The sequence below is a fragment of the Triturus cristatus genome, chromosome 6, assembly GCF_964204655.1.
Source record: "Triturus cristatus chromosome 6, aTriCri1.1, whole genome shotgun sequence".
Taxonomy (NCBI): Eukaryota; Metazoa; Chordata; class Amphibia; order Caudata; family Salamandridae; genus Triturus; species Triturus cristatus.
Window position 1 is genome coordinate 155,960,213 of NC_140589.1, and position 22,992 is coordinate 155,983,204.

Below are 22,992 nucleotides of genomic sequence, written 5' to 3' on the forward strand. Positions count from 1 at the left end.
TGCAATGCAATAGGTCTCGCATTTGCGCGAGTTTAAGCTATTGGCATTGTAAATAACAATGCGTTTTATTTATGTTTCAAAAACCAAAAGATAAATAAAAGGCATTGTCATTTACAATGCCAAAAGCTGAAACTCGGGTAAATACGAGACCTGTTGCATTGCAAATGCTTGTTTAAGCACTATCATTGAGCCTTTATCAACTTCAAAGAGTGTCGATACCATAGGACACCAAACACATTTGTTAGAGAGTTTGTCTGAAAGGTTACACTGAACTTAAACATATGTTTCAAGGCAAGTACTTGACTGTAAAAATAATTGGAATGTGAGTAAACGACCTCAAAACACCTTAATTGCAAGTAAACTGAACCGCTTTAATACACTGCTGAAGTACTGGTGAAACATTAGTGTGAAAAAAAACCTATGACGTATGCTTCATCAAACTCCAATTTTACCCTATCTGTATATACTACGTTAACAATGGTATGCACAGACGAAAGAAATTACAGAGCAAGCGATTAAACCAGGGTTCACTGCGATGATAAAAGAGAAAGTTACTTGTATTCCTAGAACGGGTACCGGAGGCACTCAACTCTCTCCAGTCAGTAGATGTAGTGGAGAAAAAGAGTGTTAAAACTCAAATAGAGGTAGACATAGTAGAGGGTAGTGGCAAAAGAAAACTATAGCTGAAAACAAAACCTATCAGAACTTTACTTACTTGGAGGAGAAAAACGGATCAGTTTTATCAAATCTGCTATTCATTGTAGAAGAGCGAGAAAACACAAGGGTTCTTCAAGTTTTGAGTGGGCTTGAGATGACTGCTTTTAGCAACAAACCCCGGTTTTACCAGCACAAGTATATGCTAATCTTGGGTCAGGCCCACTGTTCCATACCATCAAAGGTTTTCATGCTGCCTTGGCTAATCACTTAAGAGGCCACTGTTCCGTGAGGAGGGGCTATAACCGCGCTGTATTGATAATGATTATTTCATTGTGCGTGCGAGGCGATGGGGTCAACTGATGCAGGTAATGTTTGTAAGTGATGTGGCGAGGGGTTTTTCGAGGACCACAACTCTGACTTGTCTTCTTGTAAATAAAACAATAAAATGTGTTTATCAAAAAAAGAAGCCACTGTTCCTGGCATTTACCGAACTAGTCCCCAATATACTACTCCCCAAACCGATGAGGGTGAGGCAAAAAGAACTAAGATATTTGTCCATAAATAACAGAGCGAGGTAAGCATGTATAACGATTCTCACCATTTTCAATCTGTTCTCAGGGTTCCTAGAGCCAGCAGTAACAGTGGGTAGCAAGCATCTTCCAGGCTTCGCAAATGCGGATAAAAAACATTGGGTCACATATGTCAGCAAAAAAGCTACCTGGTCACAAATATGTCTAAAAAAAAAAAAAAACACACTATTGAAGCCACTGGAAACATATCTTACATTGATAAACAACATATGTAAAAGAGGACCATCTTCGAATAAACTGATTGATCATTCCATCAAAACCATATACCACCACTTTCAGAAAACACGCCTCTACCATATGGAAAGTCCTTTACAATAAGAAAGCTACCTATGCACAAGCAGTATTTGGATCACATTGACTCATGCACACTTGACCATAAGAGAAAATAACTCACACTGAGAGACGAGAAGGGAAAGTGAGGCCAACTCTGCTCCAGCAGTAAGGATTGACTGACTGGCACTAGCCAACAATAAGACCCCTGCTTCTTAGCTACCCGACCATCCAACAGTACCTTTTTGCACATATCCTTAAAAATGCCAGAAAACATTTTCATCACATAACTTTAAAAGACTCCCTTTGAAAAGTTGGAGTGCTTTCTGACTATGTAAAGACGAGCAGATTGCCAACACAGGTTTAAAATTAAGATTCAGATCTACAATGACATTGACTTAAAATAATACAATCAAGTTAAAATTATACACTCAACAATGATCAATACAAATTTTAAAAACTTTACAAATACTTAAAAATATTAAAACACCATTTCTTTGATGGTGTGAAATATCAAGTGGGTCACCTCTTTAGTCGTACGTACACCATATTTCTGAAACAGAGGTTCCAGGAAGAGGTGTCGATTAAAGTGCAAATCAGGGCAGGTAAATAAAACATGGTCTAAATTTTGCACAGATTTTTTTTACATATTTCAGAAATTCGCTCTTCGAGGGATAATCCAACCCAAGCTCCAGTAACCACATTTATGGGTAGAATGTTCATATGCAGCAATAAATGAAAACGACGAACTTAGCATATCTAAACACATAGAGCTGTTCCTAATCCGCGCTTTTAGAAAATATTTAAATTGAGAGTACAACACTTCCAAAAAATCAGCTTCCCCCAAATTAAAGTGCGGAAGTGCTTGCTTAAGATTTTTAGAAAGAGAATACATTTTCTTATTCTGACCAAAAAGTGCAGAGCAAAAGTGACCTCTTATTTAAGCTTATTCCTAGCTGAGCGACTTAGCACAATATAGCAGCAAATTCCATTAAATAAGTGCATAAAAAGCCTATTTCTAAGCCCTTCAATAAGAGCCAATGAGTTTAATTTACGGTTTTTCCAGAGGATTTTGCCCTTCATTTTATTCAAGAAATCCCAAAAATGTGTATCAATTATTTCAGTAGCATACAACAGTGTAGATGGTATTTTTGCCCGGTAAACTGTGAGGAGATGTTTAAAACGTTGATGCTCATAGTCCTCTAAATAAAAAATTAAAAGAGTGCATTTGCATGAGCCTGGACCTTACTTATGGTACCAGAAATGTGTTCCTTCTCTTATAAATTGGCAGAAAATGTTTTCCCTAAATAGAGATGTGTTAACTGCATCCATTACTCGATTCCGCAAGGACCATTTATAGCTTCTAATTTATTTACAACAAAAAAATCAGCACTTTACTCTTCTGTATATTAACATTCGAGTAATAGCTATGTGCATATTTTTGTAGCTCATCTAAGTGACACTGGAATGAAACCTAAAACCACAATATCGCCAGCATAGAACAGGGAAGGTGTATGACAGGGATCCAACCTTGAAGCATCTCCTGCTACTTCCTTCAACAAATTAGGCAAGCCATAAATATATAAGGAATATAGCATGGGAGCCAATAAGCAGCCTTGCTTTAAACCGTTCTCTGTAGGGATTTTTGGGGAAAGCCCATGATCACCCTCAAGCAGGACTTGGAAAAGTCCAATGCCATAACATTAAGTGGAGTTTCAGGTATATTCAATGTACAAAGCTTGCTCCGAAAGGTGGGTCTGTCTACCCGGTAGAAAGCTGTTGATAAGTCTACAAATGCTACGTAGGCGTAATATATTTCTCTAAAATCACCTGAAGGGCAGTAATATTGTAGAGTCAAACTATTTTACTTAAAGCCTGCTTGCTCAATTGGAATAACATCGTTATCTCCGGCCCCGCTTCTTAGTTGTAGAAGAACACACTTGGCAAAACTTTTCCAAAGTAAATCGAGTAGCGTTATCTGCCTATTATTACAAGCTTGGGTGACTGAACATTTCTTATGGAGGGGAAGAATAATACCGCCCTTCCACAAAATAGGAACAGTACCAGCTGAATAGCAAAATTTGAAAAGAAGAAGTTAAATATCTTGATCTTAAATCTTTCTCCAAGTTTATAAATGTGATTGAAATGTGGTCAGGGCCTCCGGCACCCAACATTCAAGCCTAATGTATGAAGTTCCTAATCAGAAATTCATTTGGGCAATATATATCTAATTCCACAGGGCAAGAGGAATGGACAGGGACCAAGGACGTACCAACTGAAGTTAGCAGAGCAAAGATTCGAAAGATAGATTGTCTACTCGGTGGGTAATCATACATACCCTGGGCTTTACACTGCTTCCACTGGCTGTTGCAATAACCCTCCAGAAGCGTCTCAGATCTTCATGTTTTGTTGCCGTGCGGAGCTCTATCAAAATCTTGTACTCCTGCCGCTTTCTTCTACTAATTTTCCAACGAGCACGCCTCCTTTTTAAGATTAATTTCCTTTTATTGTGTGAGAAATTTAAATATTGCAGCCTTCGAAATGTATTAATCAATTTACTCTGGTGCCACTCTATTGTCAACTATAGGATTATTCCCAATAGTGGGAGGAGGAGGGCCAGATGGGAGGTCACTCTTATTTACAAATTTGGCCATGTTGTCTTCAAATTTATCAAAGGATATTATACCCTGCTCTATTCGCTTATTTAGGAAGTTAATTAAAGCTGCATTTAACTTCCCCTCATTACAACAGCTGGACCTGGGTGTCTGTCAGCCACCGCTCCTGCAGTACCCATAGGCGCTCAAACAGCCTCTTGAAAGACATTAAGTCATGTCCGAGGTTTGAGGCCCTTTCTAACTCAGACATGTACACACACCTGTGTAAGCTAGAATGCAGATCCATGAGGCAGGACAACATCCAGGAACTATGAGATGCTAAAGCTTCCAGATCATAATAAGTATTATAACTCCTACATAATAGGGAAAAGGTTAAACAGACTTCACCAGACTCAAATCACAAATCTACACCAACAACCCTGAGTGAACTTTGTCATCATGTGCTTATTTCTGGTATTCTATAGCTCTGGTGACGTATTAGTAAATTAACTACCGTAAAGAGATCACAAAAATGATATTACACGTTAAAAGGAAACAAAGACCACCACTTCTGCTTCCATGTATTTTTACTGGCTTCTAATGTTAAAGATAAAAGCATGTGGAAAACTGTGATTTTTCTACTTAAACGAATCCTACTGGTTGGTCCGCGTGAACAGCGTATGGACAACAAAAAAAAAGTAAACCACAGAAATCAATCTATCCCCACAGGTGTTGACAAGAAAAGAAATACTGTTCTGAAAGCTATGCATTCCCTAAATCTTCCACTTTCTCCACAATACCTCCGGCTGGTTTTTGACAGTTAATTATTAAAATGGTGAGGCTTTCCTTTCTGCTTTGTTTAAGCCTCTCCCTTGTAAATGTTTAACAATAGGCTGCTAAACTGCCACGTCTCGAACATAAAAACGAACCAGTTTCCCATCTCACATCTAACCCGAGGGGAACTGCAAACCAATGCCTCATGTACAATCACCAGCTATGCTCACAATTACACACCGTTCCTGAGAAGCGAGCAGCAATTTAAATTTGTCATTCATCCACCGTTACACGCTTCTACAAACATAGCCGTAACCATCTCATACCAACTGTGCACTTCTGAATCAGCGATGTAAACAGGAAAGGAATGCAAATCTATACGTCTACTCATAAAGGCATTTTTGAGTATGCAGAGTAGTACTCCTGTAGTACTTTTAACATATACTTTTACACAGGTCTGCATTAACCGCATAGCAGCCAAAATTGGAATATTTTCATAAAGGAGTACAACAAAGTACTGAGCCCTATTATAAAAGGGAGCGAGACATTTCTGGGTGAATCACAAGGATATGTACTAGTACTCCAGTAGTACTGCTTCCCATACTCGGAAATTCTTCTGTGTAGTGGTCAGTATATGATTGCCATTGGGTACTTCAGCATTTTTCTACTTTTAATCACACCAAGTATAATGATTTTTATTGTTCGAAAGCAGTCGGACTTATCCATATAGTAAAGTAAGGTGTGCAACACTGTCCCCAAACTGGATTTGAAACCTAAAAAAAAAAATAAGATAAGGACGCACTCTTAAAAGCACTACATCTCAATAAAGATACTGAACTTTAAAAAATCCTTTTCATATTTAATTGACTAAGTACAACGGCATCTCCTCAAATGAACGAAACTGGTTGTTTTACCCAAAGTAATCATTAGAATGCACAAGCTTCGCATTCAAGAAGAGAGTAAACTAATTAGAGTAGCTTCTAAAGAGAGTAGGTTATTTTTCTTTAGCATCACACTTCCTATGTCATCAGGACGCGTCTGTAGTTAAAGAAAAACACAAAAAAACATTTTCCAAAGTTCGCAAGTCATTTATTTTGCCTAGCAACGACACTTGCTTCTTTACTAAATTGCAATCCTGTATCTTTTAATTAGTTATACACACGTACAGGATACTTTGGTAGACATCACTTGACTCACAAAAAACAGCTAAGTCAGGAAGTTGAGGAAATATCAACTATAAATTATTCAGAATTCCTGCCAACAAATTGCAAAGTAACACCTTTGAATGATTCCATAAGTTGGTTCGCAAGCTTTTTCTCCATGGTGTGACAAGATGCTGCCTAATCACAGATCATCTCATTATCCTGGTTTACAGCATCCGACTGTGCTCTTTATGGGTATGCACTTGGGGATTTTAAACACACACAACGGGCAATGGGCTGCACCCCAATGTCTTGTATGCTAGAATTTGATCAAAAACATGCGTTTACACCTAGAGGGATTGAAAGGTAAAAGTAAAAACAGGATTTGGTAAGAACTCATTTTAAAATTCGGGTAGCAATCACAAAATGATCACGGATATATCAGTTGTTTCTAATTTTAAATTACTAGTTCGACATTCTTGATGGAATGGAGTATACTTCTCAGTGCAAAACGGTCCACCACCACTTATTAGCACAGATTGATAATATCACTAAAAGAAACACATCTGATGGGGAATGAATAAGTGTGATTTTTCTAGTAGACACCATGAAGTCTTTTCTTAAACTGAAATTATTAGAGGATGCCACTGCATGACAAACGTACTGTGTAGTCTCACCTCAAGCCTGCTTTACTCTATATAAATTATATATATACACACACATCGCGATGCTAGTTAAGGCCCCTATGCCTTAAATGATAACATTAAAAAAAAGCACAATGCCGCTCACGACTGTAGGAATGTAGGGACAGATATAGAAAACTGAAAAGCAAATCTGTATTGAGGATTTTAATTTAAGATATACTCTGGATAAATCATTTAACGAACTTACCAAGATGAAAGAGAAATAAATACATTGTGTTTAAAGAGCCTCAGATGAAAAAACGTAACTGGTCAGAAGAGTTGCGGAATTGAAAAATTAATGTGTAAGCTTACTTTCTACACACGGATATTTGTTCTAGATGAAATTGGGAAACGACTGATCATCACAAAATTTGCACCAGCCATCTCACACCTTTATTTGTAAATATTTAATATCAATGTGCAAATTTGGAGCAGCATAGGGATTGTGATGGGTATTTTGTCACCATGCGAAGCTCTCCACATTCTGTGTCAGCCTGCAGAGGTCAATGAGTATGTGAGTGCATATTTTTTCAGAGAGGTTTGCAGCTTTTCCCTGGGCACTTCTGGGGTTCTCTTTAATCTTTTAATACTACTTCTCACCAACCTGGTTTGTTCGAGTGGTTTACATTTGCAGGGTCAGGCAGACAACATCTATTGCTTTGTGAAGGCCTTGTCCAATCTGGTGAGCCATTTTGGTACCCTTTCAGTGTTCCCAGCAGAAATTAAGAGCACATTAGACCCTACCACAATCGGACTATAGTGCTGGTAATGACTCAAGCCATTTCATTAATCAACTCCTTTGTTTAAGGCATTAGTTATGAAAAGTGTCACCTAGGTGACAATTAATGTGTTACAGGGATTATACTAGAAAAATGGAAAGTTAATTTAGCTTCTATAATGAAGACCATTCTGAATAACCTCAGGATAAAAATAAATATAAAAGAACATAACATTTGGATCTCAAAGCAAGAGCTTTCTAAGGCCGGCTGCGTATCATAATGATGCGTGAGGCACTGGAAGGCCAATATATTTGTTAGTCTAGATTAAAAAGTTCTGATTCTTCAATCCCTTGAGTATGCAGGTTACACTAGCTTCCAGTAAATCAAGTGGTAGTTTCTAGTTTATTTCATCCATTGAGCAGTCTATGAAAAAATTAAGATCCATTATCACGCTTGCAGCTTCTGCTAAGCTAATGTCACATAGCGCCTCACTCTTGTGAGGCGAAGGGCCTCCATGATATAACTTTACAGCAATAATTAAGACATACTAAATCGAGTGAGAGGATTGTTTTATTTGCATGGTTTTGGTAGCATCTTTCAGAATTATGCAGGAAAATTATTTTTTGCATGATACAGGGATAGAACCATTGCTGACTGTTGAATGAAGCCGAAGGTTGTTTAAGATTAGGGCTACTGGAATTCTACAGCGATTTCAATATAATTATGGATTTGATGCATTTGCCACACCATTCATCTCCTGCTGCATAATTTGCAGATTTTAATTTAGAAAGCCAGTTTCTATCTCAATTCATTAAAGTTACTATAAATGCAGAGATGTGTGTTGCTGTGCTTTGGAAGCTAGAGCTGAGCAAGCCACAGAAAGCTTGGGTCTGGCTACAGACAAATACCTGGCCCAGTTTGAGGCCCTCGTGGAACATCAAGCCCAAAACAAGCTAAGCTTTCATAGCAGGCGATGTGGCCTGATGGCTACTGCTGCTGACCATGTATCATCAGGAGTCGAATCACGGCTTAGGCTCTGCATCCTGTAAATCGTGGCAAATCTTCCAGTGCTAAAAACAGCACATGTAAGTAGTCTGTATCTGTTGTGAACCACCACAGTTATGCCCTTGAGCAAGGTTCACGCTATGTAAAATTGCCCAAAATAAAATGAGGATTCTACCTGTCATCCAACTTCTAATCTGATCCTCCAAGAATTGAGCGCACAGCATTAACAATTGATGGCATTATGAGAACTATTGCGAAGATTGAAGCTGGGGGTAGTTTTCCTTGCTTGATAAAGAATAGGATTGATATTGTAAGTATTGCTTGACATTGTACCTGAAGTGCTTTGATTGGTCATCAATAGAAAGGATTATAAAAAAAACAAAAAACAATTGATGGCATAAAGAGATACCAGTCTAGCAGCTGAATTGCACAGTTTGAAACTAGATATTCTGGGATAAATCCAAGCCTCCCTCCTTGACTAAATTGTGAGGTCCGAGGCAACTACTTTAATTCACTGAGCATCATTTTGTTTATTATCACACGAGAGCACCTACGAATACTTAAATTCAGGATGTGAGCTGTACAAAAAAACAGTCTTGTTTGATTTAATAGCCTATAAAGTTGCTTAATTTATAAAAAATAATCTAGGCACCCGCATACTATACAAACGACAACAGACTTGCATTTGTGTTCACTGATAGTATGGTATGAGGGAAGAGGCAGGACCGCTTCTCAGTTCTCAGGGCTGGCTCCAAGAATCTGAAATACCCTTCCAACAGAGATCAGAGCCAACCCATCGACTGTTTCATTAAAAAAACAGGTCAAATGGCTACTGTTGGAAGAACTTCATCAGCAATAGCCTCTGTGTCAGCTGCTAGACACTTCCCTTCGTGCTTGACAATCATTTTCACGTTATGGGTTGAAAGGTATACTTGACAATTATTTTCACTTGGTGTTAGAAATATGTGCTGGACAATCATTTTTACTTGGGGTTTAAATTGTATAATTCGATGCTGAAATTGCTCGGCCCATCTAGTTGGGCTTTTACCTGTTTACTTGCTACCTCTTCTTCCCCTAGCACCCACATTTATTTTTATGCTTCAGGTTCCTCTCATGCTGCTTTATTGTATTTATACTGTTTCTTCACTTCAACATCAGTTTTCTCTTTGTACAGCACTCTGATACCAGTTTGAGTCTTGTTCACGTTTTCTAAAACTTTTCAAATAAAGAAATGTTTCAAAACGCCCACTTTTAATAAAAACTTTTCAAATAATCTTATGTACAAAGGTGAAATGCTTCTGCTTGTTAAAGAAATGCACTTTCTTGAATTCTGAAGACAACTTACTCTAACATGAGGATTGTTGCATGATTTACATGTTAACTATTTTCAAGGCTATACTCGTGCACGAGCTCTTAGAACCAGAGTCAAACCGACCCTTGGCTCAGCGCTCATGCTGCCAGCAGTATTAAAGCAACGTCAGGATTGGCAACAGAGGACTCTGGGAGCCTGTGCCCGCAGTGGAGAGGAGCACAATGCAGCAGGTGAATGTTTTTTGTTTTTCTCATTTGTCTCAACTCCCCCCCATCGAGACACCAGCAGCTACTGGTTAAATAGGTAGCATTGAGGTGAAACCTTTGCTGAGTGTTAATGTGTAGAAATGACAAAATAATAAAATGAAATATTATCAAATGCGCCAATTAATTTGCATTTTCTTGTTGTATAACTTATTCAACCCTACCACATAATTCCAGTGCCACTAATTTAAACAGCCATCCACGTTTCCGTTTCCAAAAATGCAGAGGCTTAGCCTGCCAAAAAGCAGATAAAATACCCAGCGTGTGCCCACATTAACACACACCGTGCAGCCACACTTCCCTGAGCAAACACAATCCTACTTGGTACATCACCCTTCCTTACTCACACAGGCCCCTTCCCGTTACCGTTGCAGGCCATCACTAAAATAGGTTGCGTCTCTATCTTTTTAAATACATGGGGTCACCACGACACACATTGGCTATTTTTCACTAGTACAATCACGAGCTCTTTCTTCTCTAAAACTTCGAGTGTCAACCCTCTGAATAACATGGGCTTTTGGCTTTACACCCACGTCTGCCTGAGGAAAAGAGGGGGCAGAAACACCGAACGAAAGTGCATTGAAATAATTACAGCACAGAGATCATCGAACAATATACCACTAAAAACAATAACCAAATTATAATCCAGATCACGACACAGACTAGGGCACCCCATACTTGCACATCTTGAAACCAGATATACTGGTCTGTACCTGGCAACCACACCCGCCCCCTCCCAAGCGCGTACACACACACAGGGAGATTATTCACTGCGCACCCATCTTCACCTTTGAAGAACTTGAGCGCGATATTGTAGATCTCTTCCAGGCTAAAACCCCAGCGTTGCTCGAGGCTCAGATCCTGGGTCTCCTGGTCCCCTTCGGGAGGTTCCTCTGGCCGGTGGTTGTGTACTACAGCCGGCTCCTGCTCCCCGGGACCGGGGTCTGGGCTCAGCGTCAGGCCATCAATGGAGACCTCGAGCCGCTCGGCGCCCACCACCGCCATGTCCTGCTGCGCTCAGAGCCGGGAGCGGCGGCCACGTACCTACATCCGCCTCACCCCTGACCCTATCCACGGCTTCCGGCAACGCAGGGAGCGGCGCGGGGCTGGATGGAAGCACTAACGTCAGAGCTGGCTGGGGACCTGTCAAAATGTAAACATAGAAAGAGGACAAGCGGCTCGCATTTAGACACAGATACATCGCAGACGCCATGTTGGAATGGGAAGATTCTTCATCGCTGGAAGTACTAATTTCAGGGATCAAAAGTGAATTTGTAAATGCAGTTCTACAACGCTGAAAAAAATTAGCTTTATATTTGAAAAACGTAGTTTTACTTAAACATGCAACTAGCGCGTCTATCATTAGCTTCTGTTAATTTAGAATCAATTCTGACAAATATGTGTAGATGACGTAGAAAGACAAGCGCAGGTCATCATTCTGGAATATTACAACAGCGATATCTAACGCTTCGCGACCAAAGGTGCTACAGTATCTCCAATACGGTCTTCTTGTTAACGTTAAGTCGTCCTGGAAACAAATGACGTCTGTAGTCGCGCACTCGTTTTAAGTAAACACCGAAGAGGCCGTCTTGGTGTGGGAAGAGGTCCATCTCCGGAAAATACTTTTCCTCAGTTCGGATTTCTAGTCTAAGCACAGAAGGAGGTGGACCTGTGTAGTATACTGGTATTGTGTGTACTGCACCTTTCATGCTTCTCTACCTTGCTGCTCAGCCAGTGTGGATGTTCTTGGAATGTTGGTATGTGTGGTGAGATCTAAGATGGTATGTGTGGAGTGTCAGTTGAGAGGATGGGCTGAGCAGCAAGGAAGCTGCTCCTGGTGGGGCTCACTCTGTAGAGAAGACCTTACTCTACATCTAATTCTGTACTACTCCATGTTGCTTGTGATTCCTGATCTACTAAATCTACAATAAGTCTACATGGAAATCCAACTGGCCTTCGGTTCCTTTTATTATTACATTTGGCGACGATCCGGAAAGAACCTTCCCTTGCCACCTGATGGTCTACAACATTTTTAAAAGCTGGAAGCAGCCCCATGGTAGGAGTTTCCTTCAACTTCAGCTACGCATTTAAAAGGCATACTGGCACCCGGTGAGCCCCACCAGTGACCTTCGATCGGTCGCCCTCAACCTCAGCGTGCCAGTTCCTGACTGCACACATCTGAAGTGTGCTATTGTACCAGTTCCTCCCATCTAAAAAAAAAAGAAAAAACCCTGTATGCCACGGTGTCAACCCAGTGTCAAGTATGACAACAATCACTGGCATACTTTCAAGCAATTACCACAAAGACTGGCAACCGTCATCACTTGGCAATATATTTAAAGGACTGGTGATACCTTTATTTTTAATGACCTTCAATGTCTGTCACGGCATTAATTCTTCAATTATGGACACCAGCTTTAAAAAAGCAGTTCGTGATTGCAGCGCTAACTTGTGCATCTTGACTCTGTCTTCACCAGCAGTATTTTTCCCTGCGGTTCCTATCAGCGAGCTGTGCATGACTGTAGCAAATTACAGTGACCTGCCTACCACCACATGGGGGCACAATATGGAGAGTGCATCTACTGTATGGAGAGTGCATCTATTGCAGGAGAGGTGCATAGACCTTCCCGTGTTGGTCTTGCTCAAAAGAGGGCTGCAGTGTTTATTTCCTATGTGTGTTTCCCTGATAGTATCTGGCTGTGTTGTACTTTGTTCCGGTCCTGGATGAAGTCAAGTGCAACTTATTTTTTTTTATTTTCATGCTTGGCCTGCGCTGAGACCTGATGCCCATACCTTGCCAACTGTCATTTTCAAATTTCAAAACTAAAGATGTGGCTCGAGCTCCAGCGCGCACTCACCTTCATCTTCTGGACAGGCTGACATCTCGTGGTTCCCTCTGTGACGTTGTAGGTGCCGCTCAATGCACGCCTTGGTGCACCAGCGTGCTGTGAACCACACGGCGCGCCGTCAAAAAAACGTGCTGCCATCTTGGCTACCCGAGGTTTCTCTTCAGGCTGCTGTCAGTGCGCGTTGCTGGAAATGTCTGTGGTGAAGAAAAGTTTCCAGAACGCTTCGATTCTTGTCGACTGATGCCACTTATTTAATCAAAACAAACTCCGATGTGGTGAAAAATGTGAGTACGACTTGCAGCACTTTGACACTGCAACACAAAGGGATCATCGCTCTGTGTTCAGCATAACATTGCACCTTATAGTGGATTAAGCACTTTGACTACCAGAAACTGATCAACAGCGTCTGGGTGCTACTGTCCTCCATCAGTAATCATCTGAAGCAAGTTTTCAAATGGTGATCTTATTCTAACACTAGTGGGTTCGGGTGAGACATCGCTCATCAGGGTTGCCGGACTATATTCTGGAGCTGTCCTATGTATCGTTTTCTTGACTCATTCTGGTATTATACTAGTACTTTAAGTTACAGGACCAGACTGCTTCTGGTGATTTTTGCAGTGTTTATTTTATTTAGTACATTAAGTCATATGTTATGCGCTCTATGTCAGTATACTATTTCATACTTTACTGGTGTATTTGCTCACTTTGCATTCACTAAGCAGAATTTTTATTTATTTGTTGATGTTCCCGATCTAGATATTTTCAGGGTACTAGGCTATGTTTTGTTTTCTTTAGGGTATTCGTTGTGTTGGAGCTGGTCTTCACACACTCTATTTTAACCTACAGTGTGGGTAGTGCACACCCTATACACTGATTCTACCCTACACGATGTTCTTTTTGTGCCTAGCATTAGTGTTCCAATCTCTCTACCCTTTTACATGGTTATTTAGCTGTGCGGATTGTTGTTTACCTCTAGTTTCTTGAAACCAAGGAGAGGGGGCTCTCACACCAAAGGGATGGAGCACCCAGTAACTGATAGGTTAAAAAAAGTTTTCCCTTTGGATGAATCGAATATTGTGCATCTGTCATTCACACATCACAACCAATAAACCGAGAGTTTACACAGAAAATTGATGATTGGGGCACTTATAAATCAACCGCAGTCTCATAAAAAATATCAGTATTTTTTAATTAATGTTTCAAATACAAAAATGTGAACTCTGAATATGAGTTCGATCACATTAAAATTCCTCAGAGTACATATATTATCGATACAAAATTAAATCAAATTAAAACATATACACATCAACAATCATTTAAACATATTAAAAAAAGGAAGAATACAAAGAAACAACACTACACTATGTCATTTAGAGCGTTAATTTGGACATTTGTATAGACAGCATTGAGCATGGGTCTAGATTCCCTGTCTAGGACTGTTTGCTGACCACCAAATTTAACCTTGTATGTAGGCGTCGACGCGTTTCGATGGTAAAATATCAATAGATACCACCTTCTTCAGGACAATACTTTTTATCTTCCTCAACTTTAAAAAAGGCCAAATCTCATATTTGCCGGTGCGACTGCACTCAGTTGGAGTATATTCTTATTGTTCTCCATGCTGTGATGCGATAATCACTGAAATGTGGATAATTTCTTATACGTTAAATCCTTTTATAGGTACCAGCTGGGCAATATTAATTTTACGATGGGGCACTTCCCCAAAATCTTGGACACCTGATGCAAACTGTGAATAGTTAAAACTCGGATACCACTCCCATTCAATTTAACTTTAGGCTCGTTCTTCAATCTTGACGTGGTCATACGTGTTCGGGATAAGTCTTTTATAATGGACTTGCTTGCTCGTGGTTGTGTATCCGACGAAAGCAATTCTCCCGAGGTGTTCGCCGCGTCTATCGTCCGCGTAATAACCTACCTCTAGTTTATGCATAAAGTTGAAGTGCACAATGGATAGCACCCATATTTCATTAATAATGCGCAATGGGCAGTGTTCACATATTTTGGTTTATTATGCGCAATGGGCAGTGTATCCATATTTTGGTTTGTTATGCACAATGGGCAGTGTACCCATATTTAGGTTAATAATGCGCAGTGGGCAGTGTTCATATATTTTGGTTTATTATGCTTATGCGCAATGGGCAGTGTACCCATATTTAGGTTTGTGATGCGCAATGGGCAGTGCACCCATATTTAGGTTTGTGATGCACAATGGGCAGTGCACCCATATTTAGGTTTGTTATGCGCAATGGGCAGTGTACCCATATTTAGGTTAGTAATGCACAATGGGCTGTGTACCCATATTTTGTTTTGTATTGCGCAATGGGCAGTGTACCCATATTTTGGATTGTAATGCGAAATGGGCATTACGTTCATTCTTCTTTTGCTTGTAAAGGAGGAAGAGGTGTGGTGTGTAGTTAATTAATTCAATGCATTCCTTTTTGGATTGATTGCATATGTTAGTATTTACTATGCTTACTTTTGTCTACCCTTTTTGCTGTTCTTTAAAGGGGAAGAGGTGCGTTATGCCATTTTTGTTAAATTAATGCAATGTTTTACTGCTATGTTTAGTTATGCTTTTACTATGCATTCTGCTCACTTAATTCTTTTGTTTTCTACTCACATAATTATTTTGTCGTTCTTTATTAAAGGGGGAAGGTGTGTAGTATACTGTTATTGTGTGTACTGCACCTTTCCTGCTTCTCTACCTTGCTGCTCAGCCAGTGTGGATGTTCTTGCAATGTTGGTATGTGTGGTGAGATGATAGAATGCTGGTATGACTGTGTGTGGAGTGTCAGTTGAGAGGATGGGCTGAGCAGCAAGGAAGCTGGTCCTGGTGGGGCTCACTCTGTAGAGAAGACCTTACTCTACATCTAATTCTGTACTACTCCATGTTGTGATTCCTGATACAATAAATCTACATGGAAATCCAACTGGCCTTCGGTTCCTCTTACCTATTACAACCTGCTGCGTTCTCTCACAGACAGGGCTTTTAGGTCTCGCCTGAGCCAGCGCATGTGCTGCCCTGGCGAGACATTTAGTGAGTGGGCTTTAAAAAGCAGACCACAGCTTTTTGGGTGGCATAGAGCGTGCGGTTACGTGTACTGTTACGAGCATAGGCGCCATCTGGCTTTCCTCTCGCTCTCCCAAGCGCGCTCTCGCGCTTCAATGCACCTCCCCCTCCCCGCCACAGTGCGTGTCTCGCGGCCGCGGGTCTTGTCGCACTCCCCCACCCCTCCCACTTGTTTCCTTCTTCAAGTCTCAAGCCCGCGTGCACTACCACCCCCCCTCCCACATGTTTACTTCTTCAAGCCTAGCGCGCACTCCCCCACCCCTCCCATTTGTGTCCTTCTTCAAGCCTCGTGCGCACTCCCCCACCCCTCCCACTTGTTTCCTTCTTCAAGCCTCGAGCGCACTCCCCCCACCCCTCCCACTTGTTTCCTTCTTCAAGCCTCAAGCCTGCCCAGCTGCAAGAGTTGTGCTTGTCAGGTCTGGCACCCGAGCTGAACATAAAATGCACCCTTTATGTTCACAAGGTTTTCATGGTGAATTCAGCTCGTGCGCTGGTACTTGAGGGTGCACGGACTCAGGCCACCCTGTGTGTCTGCCCGGCTCTGTTGGCTTTTGTGTGTAAATGAATATGCAGCTTGTGTATGTCTCCTAATCCAGGGTTTTGGCCCGTTTAATGCTGTGTTGACTTTTGGCACCTAAGGCAAGCGAGCAACTGGAAGACAGAGGTCATTTGCCCAGGATCACACGGTTTGGACAAGTAGATATTCCGGCATTGTAAGAACTCTGTTTCCTTGTCCGCCACTAGACTCCTAGCAGTAAAACCACATAAGATATACATTTTCAGGTCGTTTAGAGCTCTGTAAAGTTTGTTTTCCAGTTTTATGTTTCTAGCATGTAGGATTGTGTTTTTGCCTACCCTGTCATTAAAATCCTGCATATGCGGGGGAAATCCTGGCTTTGTGGTGAGCCCACGAGGCGTACCGTAGCTCAGACAAGTCCTCCCCTTTTAGACGTCAGTGCCTCTTGGTTTCCCTTCCCGTGACCCACAGAAGGCCATAGGAATTGCGCGGCTCTGCAGCTCAGGCCTTTCCTGTTTAATGATGTCTTTACCGTACTCGCCACATAATTTACAATCGTCTGCACAATGTGCAGATTTCAACAAAAATAGTTAAAATGGATCAAACGTTTGTACAGAAAAGTGCCGCGTGATGTTCAAGCTCAGTGGCAGACCTTTTTCAAAGGTAACTGGCTGTCCTTCGGTTGCTGGCTGCTGTATATAAGTATTAAAAGGCAAATTGTGAAGTGAATCTTTTGCTCAGGCGATATGAATGCATGTTAACATAAATTAGTCACATAATTCTGCCACAGAATGTCACATTAAGCGTCATTGTGTACCATTTTTGCCACATAATCTAGAATGACCCTTCTGCATAATTGGGTCCTCCATTGCCGCATAATTCCATTGGCCCTGCTTATGAGGCACAGTGCCCGGCTTTGGTGAGCTGGTATTTCTTCGTTTTGACAAAATGCTTTTCTTTCGTAGGCTGGTGGGTCATGCTTTGCCAACAGTAGTAAGACACAAGGCTCTCCTTTGGCGGGCTGGGGTTTTGTTTGTTTCAGTGTGAGGTCTCGTGTGGACTACAGTGGCATATGTGGCTCTTCATTGGTGAATTGGGTTGTTACGATTTGTGTGGATGTTCTCCGATCCTCTGGTCCAACTCCACCCTGCTTTACCTCTTCTCCGTCCGCATTTCTTTCTCCACCCTTCCCTTTCTTCACCCCCTCATCTCTGCTCTCCGCTCCCCTTTAACGGGCTTCCTTTTCGTCCACCCCTTTCTTTCCCTCTTATCTTCGTTTCTCTTTTCAATACCCGTACCACTCCTCTTGCCTGCAGGGCCTTAATTAGGGCAGTTTAGGCGTTAGTGGTTGTTGTGGTTTTACTTATATTTTCTACACCTTCTTTTCTTACCCATGTGTCCTGCCTTTATTTCTTCTTACATGTGTTAGTGGTTGTTGTGGTTTTACTTATATTTTCTACACCTTCTTTTCTTACCCATGTGTCCTGCCTTTATTTCTTCTTGCCTGTGTTGCCCCATATGTCATAGCTTGGCAACAGAATGCTGTAGTTTCTTGGAGGCTGCATCCTGGGCAGTTGGAGATTGGCTGCTGCCTGGACTGGTGGTCCTGTATATGTACTCTTGAATAAATACTCTTAAAGCTTCCAGTGTGCCCCTTTGGACTTCTTTACACTGGCGACGAGTTGTACCTGCGAGGGGACAGGATTTGATGACCACCAGTCTCCCCTGCGAACCCACTGCAGCATTACATGGCTTTGATCTGATGAAACAAGACTCAGGTACCATTTCATTGGGAAAGACTCATTTCCCGAGTTATTTCCATGTTCCTGAAGTAATTCTTACTTTAAAGACTGCCTACGCAACCTGGGATTCACAAGTTTTGTACTTGACAAAACTGCTACGTGGACTCTTCACTAATCGTGTGAATTGAGACTATTCTCGAGTCTTTTGCTGGCAAGGCGTTTGGTTTGTGTTCATGTTTTTCATGGATTATGCTCACTGCTGTTATGTTTTCATCGTGAGTGATAACTGACATTGACATTGGCATCATTTGAATTCCACTTGCGCTCGCTCGCGCACTGTAAAGCTCCTTACCTTCCATCAAAGGAATCCGATTCTTCGTGGGAGTCTGTGCGATGACGTTCATGTCCTGATCTTCTTCCTGCCGCATTGCATCTACATGTGTGACGTGGATAACGCTGTGTTGCATTTGCGTGCCGTGAGCCATCCGGAGTGACGCGGACTACGTGCCACCCTCTTTAATTTTACAATTTTACCAATCACGTTGGATTGTCTGTTTACCGCTACACCCCACAAGTGAGATTTTGTTTACTTTGTGCATCACTGATGTGCACACTCTTCCTTTATACAGTCATCTTTGCATAGTTCTGAATAGTTCTTCGAGATAGTGTCAGTGATGCGCACACTTATGGCATAATTCTGGAAGAGTTCTTCGAGACAGCGCACACATTTGGTGAAGGGTCTTAGTCTTAGTGTTCATTTCTATAGTAATCTGTTTTAGTGCATATCGCCGATGCGCACGGCTGCGCAGACAATTAAAAAAAAAAAAAAGAGTATTTTGAGAAATCGATCATTATTCCGTTTTGGTGCACAACTTTCAAACTAAGCACTCACTTATAGTTGTGGAACAATTCTTTTAAGCAGTATGTCAGTGATGCGCTCATTACCCAGTCCATTTCATCACATGTTATCTCTATTTCAATAGACTGATTTACGATTTCAAGTACTGTTACAAATTATTATCATTGACTATAGGACGTTGGTTCAGTGATAGTGAATTTCTATTGCAATTGTTCTTGTTTAATATTTGCTCACTCTTTTCTTGGTATTTTCTTCAAGATGGCTTCTTCCAGCATGTCTCAACCACCACAATTTCTCTCTGATGTTGGTGATCCCATCTTACCTTGCAAAAGGTGGAAGCCTCTATTTGACTCATATTTATTAGCTATTGGAGGGGAGAAATTTTCAGCTTTGAGAAAACAAGCCACATTATTGCATAATTTGGGGGTTGAAGGGAGACATGTTTATGACAGTTTGGATGAAATTGTCTTGGGGCGTGGTGAGGGTGAGCCTAAAAATCTCTATGACATGTCTGTTATGCTTGAAAAACATTTTGGTTAAAAAATTGATGTGGTATTAGAACGCCACAAGTTCTTTTCTAGGATCCAGGACAAACATGAAAAAATTAGCAGCTATGTAGCTACCTTAAAAACGTTAGCTCGCACCTGTGAGTTTGAACAACTTACTGATTCTCTTATTAGGGATCAAATTGTTAGATGCACGAATGACCCAAAGGTTCAACAGAAGCTTCTTGCAAAAAATCCTGATCTCAAAGATATGTTATCTATTGTGGAAAGCATGGAGAATACTAACATGTGGGTACGTGAGATGAAGGTAGAGAAAACTGGTGATGTTGCTGTAGATGATAAAGCTATTTATGAAATTAAGAGAGATGATTTCAAGAAAGACGATTCCTAGGGGGCATCCAAGGGGAGTCAAAGTGAGAGAGATAGAAACCTCCTGATTCAGAACAAACTCTATCCAAATATAAGTCTTCTGATTCTGAACAGTTTGGATCCAGAAACAACAGGTATGGTTTCAAATGTTTTAGATGTGGGAGTGAGAGTCATTCACCAAACAGTCCCAGTTGTTTAGCAAGATCTGTTGTCTGCAATAAGTTTGGGAAGAAGGGTCATTACGCATGTATGTGTTGTAGTGGTTGAAATCAAACTGTACGATATGTTGAACAAGAGAAAAAGTTTATTTGCAGTGTAAGAGAGGACGGTGTTGTCAATGGTAATACACTTGATATGCCTGAGTGTGAGGTGTTCATTGGTGGAGAACGATTTTCTGTTTTGGCTGACTCAGGGTCACCATACACTATGGTGGGTGATGCTAACTGGGATGCTGTTTTTGGTCTGGGAAATGTTGAACTATTTCCTCCGGACATCAACCCAGTAGGTCATGGTGGGGTCAAAATTGATGTTTTAGGATTTGTGATAAACAAATCAGTTCAAGGACAGAGAGACGCTTGGGAAAGTGTATGTAGCGAAAAGAGGAGACAATCTTCTTGGGTGGAGACACCAGAGGGATATGAGGATCAGATTAGATCCCAATTCACCTGAAAAAGTATTACTTTTGTCCTTTGGTTTGTTATCTGATGATGTGTGTTCACAATTTCCTAAGGTTTTTAGTGATGAGCTGGGTTTACTCAAAAACTTTTAACATAAAATTGTTTTAAAGCAAAATGCTCAACCTTTTGTCAGCAAAGTTAGGAAAGTTCCACACTTGTTGATGGAACCCTTAGATCAAGAGCTCAAGAGACTGTTATCTGCTGGTGTCATTGAAGGGATTGAATGCTCCGAATGGTTGGCTCCCATAGTTTTGGCACCCAAAGATGGTGGTAAAGGGATTTGCATGTGTGTAGACTTGCGTGGTCTTAATAGACATATTTGGGTTGACAGGCAACCTTTACCAAGCATCTCTCAAACTCTTGCTTTAATCAAAGATGCCAAGTGCTTTAGTGTGATGGATTTGTCATCTGCCTACCATGAGGTTCTCTTGCATCCGGACTCCAAGCATCTGACATCATTCGTGACACCTCTGGGGGCTTTCAGATTAATTTGAATGCCCTTTGGCCTGGCATCTGCTGCGACTTGCTTCCAGAGGGTCATAAATAAAGTTTTAGAAGGTTTACCCAAGGTCCTAATTTTCCAGGATGACATTCTGGTTTATGGGAAGGACCAACAAGATCATGATAAAGTGTTGTGGAAAGTTTTACAACAACTACAAGATGCTGGTCTAGTTATCAAAAAGGAAAAGTGTACATTTTGTGTATCATCTGTGAACTATTTAGGACATATAATTTCTTCTGAAGGAATTAGTCCCAAACTAGACATAACGGAAAGTATTGTGAAAGCTCCTGTACCTGTTAACAAAGACCAAGTTCGATCATTTTTAGGATTAGCAGAATTTTGCTCAAAATTTGTTCCTAATCTTGCTTGTGTTTCTTCTCCTCTCAGGTTATTACTCAAAAAAGGTGTTCAATTTGCATGGTCTGATGAATGTTCTTCTGCTTTGAACTCTATTAAGAATGTAATCAGTCGCGTGCCCACGTTGGGGCATTTTGATGCTTGTAAGAAAACAATTTTGTCCACTGATGCCAGCATGCTCGGTCTGGGAGCAGTCTTATCTCAGGTTGTGGATGGTGAGTCCAGAATTGTTGCTTTCGCCTCTCTCTCACTCAGGGGAGCTGAAGAGCGCTACTCGGTGATTGAGCGAGAGGCGTTGGCGGTTTTCTGGGCTATTCACCACTTCAAGTTTTACCTTTGGGGTTTGCCTGTGGTTGTTAGGACTGATCATCGTCCTTTATGCCAAATTTTCACATGCAGAGAGGTTGAAAATGTTTCTCCTAGAATCAAACGTTGGATGGAGGGGTTGTCAGAATTTAATTTCGTGGTTGAGTAAGTTCCTGGATCGATGAATGTCATTGCGGATTGCATTTCAAGGTAACCTCTAGATCAATCTGGTGTGGAAGTGGAAAATTCTCTGGTTGGATGGGTACACAAGTCTGCTGTAGACTCAGATAAATGGTCTTTAGCCTCTCGTGGTGACAGTGAATTGGAAATGGTCAAGACATTTTCAGTTGAAGGGTGGCCAGCAGACCAGGATGTACCTGAACATTTGAAATGTTTTATTAATGTCAAGGATGAGTTATGTGTTTTTGATGAGAAACTGTTGAGGGGTAATCTAGTGATGCCTCCTCGTGATCTTAGGTGCAAGCTCATTAATTTAGCCCATGAAGGACATTTAGGAAAGAATATGACAAAGGCCAGGGTTCGTGAGTGGTACTGGTGGCCAGCGATGGATAGATAGAGGAAATTGTTAAAGGTTGCTGGGAATGTGCTAACAGTGATAAGAGTAAGAAAACTTGTGCTGCACCACTTTCACCTGTAGAAGTTCCTTCTGAACCTTGGTCCAAGTTGGGTTTGGACATTGCTGGACCTTTTGAATCATTTGCTTATGATGAACGTTATGTGTTGTTGTTAGTGGATTACACTTCCAAGTGGGTAGTAACAAAATGTGTTCTTGTTGTGAACACCAGAACTGTTATAGAATTTCTTTGTGAGGAGTTCTCAATACCTAAGCACCTTATTACTGATAATGGTGTTCAGTTTGTCTCACATGAGATTAACAGATTTCTTAAAGAATTGTCCATCACTAATTACAAGACAGCTTTATATTCGCCGCAAGCCAACGGCTTGGCTGAAAGTATTAACAAGTTGGTCAAGTCTTGTGCTCAAAGGGCTTTACAAACCAGGTCTTCACTCAAAAAAATGCTTACGGAAACATGGTGGGCTCACCGTAATACTCCAAATTGTTTGACATCGGTTTCTCCTTTGTCAATTTTGAGATGGAGGAAACCACATGACAAGTTGAGTCCCGCCTGGTTAAAGTTGGATGTGAATGATGTGCGAATGGATGAACAGGTTGTTTTGAGATGGAG

The 22,992-nt window shown here is 41.1% G+C and overlaps 1 protein-coding gene across 1 annotated transcript in view; it reads right to left on the reverse strand.

The window, feature by feature from the left end:
• The window catches only part of ACBD3 (acyl-CoA binding domain containing 3), a 158,308-nt gene extending 147,154 nt beyond the window's left edge, over positions 1-11,154 (reverse strand). Inside the window, exon 1 of the mRNA XM_085610409.1 lies at positions 10,798-11,154. Coding sequence (XP_085466535.1) covers positions 10,798-11,014 — 217 coding nt within the window. The 5' untranslated portion in view covers positions 11,015-11,154. The remainder of the gene's footprint in view (positions 1-10,797) is intronic.
• Between the last annotated feature and the right edge of the window lie 11,838 nt (positions 11,155-22,992).